The following is a 9,326-nucleotide window of genomic DNA, read 5'->3' as shown; positions in this document are numbered from 1 at the left end:
TTTTGAAAGTATCGATTTAGCACCGGTATCGAAATAAACCCTTTCAATACCCAACCCTAGTCCCAACATGGTGTTTGGTAAAGCTCAGGTAAAAGATCCATTTCAACAAGCGTTTTTTTTTTTTTTTTTACTTCCTATCAGATATATTTTAAACACGTTTCTTCTCACCTCCCCCCACTCCACATTCTCATATTGTGTCAGTGTTCACATGTTTTCTAACTATGTTCAATAATTAAGATGGAAAAAAAAGACTGAATAAAGCGTGAGGTGGTTTTGAAGATCTCAGAAACGTGTCATGCTGTCACCTTTTTACAAGCTTCCTGTTTAATTTTCAGCAGGTTGACTTTCAGACACTCCTCCACCTGACCCGTCTGCTCCTGAGCTGCTGCCTCCTCGGCACAAAGTCTGGAGATCTGGAGCGAAAGGAAAGATTTCAGAAACCTGATTTATTTCCTTAACATTTGTTAAACAAACAAGCGAGTGAGACAAACATACATCAATAAAAAAACCTGCTCCTCAGTTGTTCACAGACTCACATGCAGATCTATAAGCTACAACTGGAAGACTTACTGAAGAACTGTTGCAGATAAAAGGCGAACACTGCATACATGTACAGATTATATAATCTGATAAAGTCTGGACTGAGATTCAGTGACTCGCCTCGTCTGAGCAGTGCATCTGCAGCTGTGGGTCCAGTCTGTAGTCGAGCGCCGACTCCTGCAGGATCACTCTGATCTGGTCTTCACAGTCTGAAGACAACCTCTGAGCCAAAACCCAGTCAGAAAACAAACAACTCAAAGACAGCACAAACCTAAAGCCTTCACTGGACCATCTGATCCTGTTGAACACAGAAGGTGCTGTGGTCAGACCTGGTCAGCATATTTGAGTTTCAGGCAGCCGATGACCTGACCCTCCAGCTCACTGTCTGCACTGGCTCTGTTCAGGATGGACTGGCAGAACTTGGGGATGTCGGCTCGACACGCTTTCCTCAGCACCGGGTTCAGCCTGTAGTCTGAAGGAGCAGCACGATGAGTCACCTGTGTGTGTTTCTGTGTGTGTACCTGAGTATCTGTGTGTGTTTCTGTGTGTGTACCTGTGTATCTGTGTGTGTTTCTGTGTGTGTACCTGTGTGTGAACCTGAGTATCTGTGTGTGTTTCTGCGTGTGTACCTGTGTGTGAACCTGAGTGTCTGTGTGTGTGTTTCTGTGTGTGTACCTGTTTATCTGTGTGTGTACCTGAGTATCTCTGTGTGTTTTTTGTGTGTGTACCTGTGTATCTGTGTGTGTGTTTCTGTGTGTGTACTTGAGTGTGTGTGTGTACCTGTGTTATGTGTGTGTTCCTGTGTGTGATACCTGTGTTCTGTGTGTGTTTATGTGTGTACCTGTGTTCTGTGTGTGTTCCTGTGTGTGTACCTGTGTTCTGTGTGTGTTCCTGTGTGTGTACCTGTGTTCTGTGTGTGCCTGTGTGTGTACATGTGTTCTGTGTGTACCTGTGTTCTGTGTGTACCTGTGTGTGTACCTGTGTTCTGTGTGTACCTGTGTTGTGTGTGTGTACCTGTGTTGTGTGTGTACCTGTGTGCGTACCTGTGTTGTGTGTGTATACCTGTGTTCTGTGTGTACCTGTGTGTGTACCTGTGTTGTGTGTGTGTTCCTGTGTGTGTACCTGTGTTCTGTGTGTGTATCTGTGTTCTGTGTGTGTATCTGTGTTCTGTGTGTGTACCTGTGTTCTGTGTGTGTGTACMTGTGTTCTGTGTGTGTACCTGTGTTCTGTGTGATCTGTCTCTTGGTGATCATCTGTTTACACTTTGGATCCATCAGCTCACTGTTCTTGTTCTGCTTCAGGCACTGCAGGACGGTCCTGGCATCTGCCTCGGTGCAGAAACGCTGCAGGAAAGAAGTTGTGTTTTTGTTTAAGATCAAACCACCAGAAGTACTCTCCTCAGTCAGTCTGCCTTAGGACAGCTGTGGCTACAATGTAGCTTACTACCATCAGTGTAAAGCTTTTTGGAGTCTTTGTACTTGATAAAATGCTATACAAGTTTTGCTCATTTTCCATTTAGTACGGTTTCAGTTTATTAGAGATATTTTTGCTGACAGCAGCAACTGGCTTGCATCTTGGCTGGATATTTCTTAAATAATCAGCATTTGAAGAAGGTRAACACATACTGAACTGAACTAAGATCAAATAACTGTTGTTAAGTCCCAGGTTTTGTTTCCTCCTCACCTTGATCATCTGCTTGCAGACTCTCATCAGCTGGTAGTCAAGCTCGGGGTCGCTCATCTCCACCTCCTGCAGCTTGAAGATGCGCTGGTGGCAGCGCTGACTCAGCTGCTTCTTCTGCTCCTTCAGACACTCAATCATCTGAGGAGTGAAGGGAGGTGAGGAGAAATGTGACTAAAACATTTCTGATGGGAAAAAGGAAAAAAAAAGCTTGTTAAAGAGCTTTTTACCTGAGCATTACCGAACGCCACGTTGGGACACAGGCGGCTGATGTCTGACTTGCAGGGGTCATATAACTCGGGTTCCAACCGGATATCTTCTGACTGAGAAAGAAGACAGAAGGTTTTAACTGCAAATTATATCCATCCATTCATGTGAAGGGAATCCGTGATGAATAAATGTAAGTCTGAATACTATAGCAGAAAACCAGTTGAATCTCTTCTAAAAAAAAAAAAAGCCTTATTCTCGTCTCTCACTCCAATCAGCCTAGCACACAGAACTCTGCAGGCCTCAGAGTAAAACAACCTTCATCCTATCTGAATATGAAAACACAGCAGTCCCGTCTGTTCCAGGCTGAATCTAAACTGACACTCACAAAACTGAACACTTCTTCTAAACTTCTGGAATAACGATTCAACCTTTTAACCTATTCAGGCTCATCCTGGTTAGACCCCTGGAGGTGGTGACTTTTACATCACGTTAGAACGTACTCAACTTTTAAAAAAAGAAAAAAAATGTATAGGTCTTCTGGATGGGTTCTTCTTTAATGAAACGTTTCRTCTCTCCTCCAAGAGACTTCTTCAGTCTGAGAGTTTCAGGCAAAATTCAGGCTTTTTGCCTGAAACTCTCAGACTGAAGAAGTCTCTTGGAGGAGAGACGAAACGTTTCATTAGAGAAGAACCCGTCCAGAAGACCTATACAATTTTTTTCTTTTTGATTTTTTACCTGGATAAACCTTATGGCTGCAATGATCAGAAAGTATAAAAATACAATACTGGATCTAACAACATTCAGTTGATCAGTTACAAAATTTCCTTCACTTCCATCCTTTTCTGCTTATTCAGGTCTCGGGGCCAGCGACTTGAGCAGAGAAGCCCAGACCTCTCTGTCCACAGTCACCAGCTCTTCTGGGAATATTTTAAGGCATTCCCAGGTCAGCCGAGAGACATAGTCCCTCCAGCGTGTCCTGGGTCTTCCCCGAGTTCTCCCAGTTGGACATGCCTGAAGCACCTCCTTAGAGAGCTGTCCAGGAGGCATCCTTACCAGATGCCTGAACCACCTCAACTGGCTCCTCTCAGTGTGGAGAAGCAGCGGCTCTACTGAGTCTCTCCCAGATAACTGAATGTCTAACCCTATCTTTAAGGGAGAATCCAGCTAGCCTGCAGAGAAAACTAATTTTGACCACTTGTATTTGCAATCTCATTCTTTCACTACCCAAAATTCGTGGACATAGGTGAGAGCAGGAACGTAGACCGAACGGTAAACAGAGAGCTTTGCCTTACAGCTTAACTCCCTCTTCACCACAACAGACTAGTACAGAGTCTGCAATACTGCACTGAGAAATTCTGTCCATAAAACTTGTGAACAAAATGTGTTACAACGGGCCGCCCTGGCGGAGTCAAACTCTCACCCTGAAGGAGTCCAACTTACTACCAGCAATGTGGACCAAACTCTCACACCACTTGCATAAGGACTGAATCCAGTGGAACTGGATTAGCAGATGCCCGATGGTTTGTCAGAATCACCTCTGAGCTAGCTGATCAAAAGGCTTTGACCAAGAACTCGCCAAACTCCTTCCACATCTGAGCTTTTGCTTCAGCAACAGCCAGGGCCGTGGTCTGCTTTGCCTGCCAATACTCCTCAACTGACTCCAGAGTCCTACTGGCCAACAAGGCTCTATCCACAGTATTCCTGAATTCACACCACTACCCATAATTCATAGCCTAAGTCTGTTTTATACTTCCGTTTGTGCTGTTGTTTTCAATTACAGAAAAACACCATCGCGGTTACCAAAGTATTTTTCACTTAAGTTTGGCGTAAATGGCCACACATCGAAGGTGTATATACTGTAAGCATGTCTTAAAAAGCACCAAGGACAATTATTTAACAGTGGCACCCATCACTGCTCACAGATAGATGACATAAAGCTTTGGCCCAATGTTAGCTATGTTGAAATCATAAATGTCAATAATTCTGGACATAAAATGTCTCAAAGCCCCCCAAAACGGTAAGAATTTAATAAAGGTATTGTGATTAGGAGGATTGTTTAATATTTCAAACTTGCTATGCTGTGTTGGTGTTACCTTTATTTTTGAGCAGCATATAATATAAATAATGGTGAACACAACTTAATATAGATATTTATGTTTCTATTCAGTTTAGTTTTTTTGTAAATTACTTTGAATTTATTCTTGAAAAGAGCAGATATTAGAAAATATTTTCTTCTTTCTGCTGCCTTTCATTTTATTTTTTTCTTCTGTTGTGCATAGTTTATTTTGTTTTTAATAAAATGAATACATTTTTAAAGTAAAAATATAATTAATAGTTTACCTTAGAGGTGCAACAATTTGTTGCTATTAAAATAACATTAATTATTCTCTTTATATTAATTATATATTAGAAAGCTCACTTGTAGCCATCTCCACATTGAATTAAATTTGTGCATTTATTGTTTTAGGTTTGTGAGATCATCTTGAAACATTCACAAAACATCTGATCAGAGCTACACTGCTGCACACAGGCTCCTGCAGGATCACAGACAATTTTCTGCTGCAGCTCTGAAGACCATGGAGGCTCACCCAGAGCTGAACAGGACCAAGAAGTCTGATCTAGTTCAGGAGCTGCAGTGGTGCTGTGGCTCTGTACCACTCCATGGAGAACAATCTGCAGGACACCTTCAGAGACTGTGACTCTGCTGAAGATTCTCATCACATCTCCTCTGACCACAGCTGAATCTGAATCCAGACTTTCCTCAGGTACAACATCACATCTCACTGCACTGACCATGCTCTATAAGAATCTGGTTGAAACATCCCTGACTTTAACCAGAGTCATAAAGAAATTTGCTTCTCAGTAACAGAAGAGCAAAATTTCTGTGCAGAAAATAAAATACTGCATGATATTGTAATGCTGTTTTATTATTTTAATTTGTTTAATAAATACACTGTCATAATACAACTTAGTACATGTTTGATTGCTTTTGGAGATGAGCCTATTTTGGATTTGTAGCCCACCCCCCACCGGAGAAAAATCCACCAGCCGCCACTGCTAATGACATCATGAAGACCAAGGAACACACCATCAAAACATCCAAGTAGTTCATCAGGAGAAAGAACAAGAATGTTTTCTGATCAAAATATTCTGATGAGTTAAAACCTTCCTGAGCTGAGTTTTATCTGTTTGAACAAAGGAAATCTCATTGCTGAGTTTAGATGAGTTGTGAAGAGGGCTGTTTGTGTATTTACCATCTCCAGCTCCTCCACCCGCAGCTGTTTGCGACATTTCAGAGACACCCGCTGCTCTCGAACATCCTGCAGTGTGTCATTCCTCACCGTGGTGCTCAGACAGATGACAACATCCACCCTATGGGGTGACAGTCAGGCACGTCCAATGAAAATACTATTTAAAGTCTAAGTTTAACATATTCTGAGATTTTCTAAAAAAATAAAATAAAAACTTTACGAGTGTTTTAGTTACTTCAAACATGTTAAAAACTGGAAACTATGCTGCACTGAACAGTAGAAATCCAGTTTTTTAACAGCCTTGAAAAACTAGAACAGAAATGTAAATAAATTGATATAAAATGTAAAAGGTACTTTTTCTTGATATTTGGACACAAGCGCAGAACGTCCTCCTTGCAGGCCATTTTAAACTTATAGGAAAATCTGAAATCCTTCATTTGAATCTGAAAGTTGAGCACATGGATACAAACAGAAGTGTTTCACTTACATTATTATTTCTCCTCTACAGCAATGCTCACGTTTGAAAATACAACTGAAACAAAAATATATATATATTACATATTACAGACTCGTGAATACGACAAGCTGACAACATTTAAAGAAAATAAAAGCTTAGTCTTTATGGTTAATTATTTTTGTTTTACCATTTTAAAACTTTGCAATATTCATCATATAATTTGCTACGTACTATCATTTAAATAACTGTTTTTGTTCCATCCATTCTTACTTGATAACTGTAATCTTGCTGCTTTTTATATTTACAAATTAAATATATACTTTTTTCATCTTTAGGTAAAACAGTAATTAAAAAAAAACAAATACTTAATAAATATGGTAAATGAAATGATAAATTGTATGGTATAATAACATTAAATATTACAAAAATGACAACACAAATGTAAAAACTGTATTTAATTAAAAGGCATAGAATTCCTTGAAGTATTTTGCCCACCACCTTTCGTGCTAGAGTTTAAACTTAAAATAACCTGGGGTCAGATTTATAAAGCTTGCGTACGCACAAAACGAGCCCAGAAACTTGCGCACGCCACTTTTCACATAAAAGGTTGTGATTTATAAAATCCAAACTTGACGTGAAAATGTGCGGTCCCTCAGCCAGCCCTGACCCATGCGTACGCTCATTTTGGAGATGTGAAGCTGCGACACAGATGGTGAAGTGAGGAATTAGAGCCACACTGTGTAATGATCACTCTCAGATATTTAATTTCACTTCATAATCAGACTTGGATTTTAGATCGACTCTAGCTTTCTTAACAGTGTTTTTTTGCTTCTGCTGCTGAGCCATAAGGACCTTTGAAATAAAAAACTTAAATTTTAAATAAAAGTTCACACATCCATTCATCTCCTTCCTCCGCAGACGACCCTGACCCACAGAGCCCTCCCTGACAAGAGACATTTCAACAGAACGACAGCAAAAGTCACGCTTTGGGTACTCGCAAGGCACGCCCCACGCCAGTGTGGATATTATAAAAGTTCACTTTTTTAAAGTCCATATTTCTCAAACGCACAGGGCTGTGGGGATGTGAGGGGGTGAGAAGACGGTCAGCAGCAGGTAACAGAGCAGGCAGGATGGGGAGGACGGAGGAGAAGAGCAGTGAACTTATTTCTAACTTTATCTGACTTACAGTATTTAACTTTATCTATTGTTTTTATCGTCCTGCAGGCTCTGAGAGAAAATTAATTTGAAGCTGAGTTTTTGAGAAAAATCATCTGCAAACCTGCAAAATGAGGGAAAATCTGTGTCAATTACAAACAATCTGTTCACGTGAGCAGTTGTCAGCACCTGTCATCCTCCAGACACACAACGGAGTGCGTGTCTGAGCCAATCGCTTTTGTTGACATTGATCAGTTGACTGATTTAAATGCATCTTAACGTTCATGAGGTGCTTTGCATTGACTGTTTATGATTGAGTGTGGGCGTGTAGTGGGTAGAACCTGAGGCGGGACCTTGTGCGCAAACTCTGAGGTGAAGCTGTGATCTAAAAAGGAAAGGTGCGCAGAAACATGCGTACGCACTGTTTTATAAATATGAATTTTTTTTTTTTGGCATACGCCATTTTTGCCTTTTGGCCGTACGTTCACTTTTAGTATGGTTTCCACACAATATTTTATAAATCTGACCCCTGATGATGAGAAATGATAAGTCATTGCTCTTTTGGTCAAACCTTGTAAATGACGTTAAACCAATCTTACATGATATGTTAGCTCCTGATGTTGAGGATGACTCATTTAGCTTATATCTATAAAACTGACTGAGGTTTAGCTCTTCCTGTGTTGGTCAGTTAGCTGTGATGCTATCTTTTCTTGAGTTGAAAATGTACCCTCTGTGATGGTTTTCTGAAGGTTTCAATAAAATACTGCCCCCCTTGGCAGTGCCCAGTTATACTATCAAAAAGTTCTATTTTAATAAACATCAATGAATTGCTTTAGATTATTACTGTCACCAGTTCTAAAACTGCTGTTTGTTAAAAAAAAAAAAACCAAACAAAAAGAACAACGCATAATCAGAAAAAAGATTTGTTTTGAGGCTACAAAAGAGATGAGCTTTTCTGATAACTGACCAGCTGGAAGTGTGTAACACCGACTGCACACTTGTCATTCATCTCCTTCTGGTGTTTATTCTGAACCAAACACTCCATCAGATCGCCTGTATCAATCTGGTTATCAGCAACATCCTGCAAACACAGAAATAATAAAATGTGATCAATTCGATTCATTATACGAGATATGCTGAATGTGTCCTGGTTTGTGCGCTCACATGACAGTGGGCCTGAATGATCGGATCACAGGCTCTGATGAGCAGAGCATCTATCTGGATGTCCTGAACAAGACAGACACATAAGCATGATTTGCTTTCCAAACAATGGCACAAGCTCTGCCTGGTGGTGTAGTTCAGGTGAACTCTGACCTCTGACTCCAGCTCTGTCAGGTTGCCAACAACTTCCCTGCAGCTGGACACAAGATCCTCCAAATGATCCTGCAGACACTCCAGCTCCTACAGAGACAGCAGCACATTATATTACAACGATTCACATAGATTCAAACGGGGAGGCTGGACAAAAAAATATATAAGCAAAGAAGTTGTTATCAGCAGCAGCAGTCCAGGTGTGACTCACCTGTCCTGTGTCCGTCTTCTCACTACACCACTTGCCGAGATCGGTCATGCAGCGTTTCTGGAGCTCCGGGTCCAACTTCACATCCAACGCCCTTTGGTGGAGAATCCTCTGAACCTCAACTTTACAATCTCGAGACAACTACAAACACACCAACATCCTGTTAGACAACTCCTTCTGACTATGTAGTCTCTGCAGTACATAGGGGGAGTTTCTTGTTCTGKGAGAGGAGTTTGTCCTAACTTTGATTGGTGGAGTTGGTGTGTGGGAGTAATGTGTCCTAATCGTGACTGGAGGAGTTTGAAGTATTGTGGTAATAGTAGAATTATTGTGAACATGTAGCCTAATTGACTGTGTATTTATAGTTTAAAACAGAACATTGGGCCTCATGCAAGAACATAGTCGTATTCTTATCCTAAATTTCTCTTATTTTTGTTCGTACAAAGGGTTCGCACGAACATGCCATGTCAGATTCAACAAACTCTTCTATCTTCAGGATAAGTGTGTAAATGAG

The 9,326-nt window shown here is 40.8% G+C and overlaps 1 protein-coding gene across 2 annotated transcripts in view; it reads right to left on the bottom strand.

Moving 5' to 3' along the window:
• LOC106529865 (Golgi apparatus protein 1) overlaps positions 1-9,326 on the bottom strand; it is a 50,355-nt gene that overhangs the window by 7,876 nt on the left and 33,153 nt on the right. For both annotated transcript variants that reach the window (XM_014025383.1, XM_014025384.1), the window contains 12 exons: positions 8,816-8,953; positions 8,608-8,694; positions 8,458-8,520; positions 8,261-8,374; positions 6,036-6,124; positions 5,685-5,802; positions 2,451-2,543; positions 2,224-2,361; positions 1,760-1,883; positions 870-1,012; positions 661-762; positions 306-413 (listed from right to left, as the gene is read on the bottom strand). In XM_014025383.1, coding sequence (XP_013880837.1) covers positions 306-413; positions 661-762; positions 870-1,012; positions 1,760-1,883; positions 2,224-2,361; positions 2,451-2,543; positions 5,685-5,802; positions 6,036-6,124; positions 8,261-8,374; positions 8,458-8,520; positions 8,608-8,694; positions 8,816-8,953 — 1,317 coding nt within the window. The remainder of the gene's footprint in view (positions 1-305; positions 414-660; positions 763-869; positions 1,013-1,759; positions 1,884-2,223; positions 2,362-2,450; positions 2,544-5,684; positions 5,803-6,035; positions 6,125-8,260; positions 8,375-8,457; positions 8,521-8,607; positions 8,695-8,815; positions 8,954-9,326) is intronic.

This window comes from Austrofundulus limnaeus, unplaced genomic scaffold (assembly GCF_001266775.1).
Source record: "Austrofundulus limnaeus strain Quisiro unplaced genomic scaffold, Austrofundulus_limnaeus-1.0 Scaffold472, whole genome shotgun sequence".
Lineage (NCBI taxonomy): Eukaryota > Metazoa > Chordata > Actinopteri > Cyprinodontiformes > Rivulidae > Austrofundulus > Austrofundulus limnaeus.
This window is presented reverse-complemented; position numbering and strand designations above follow the sequence as displayed.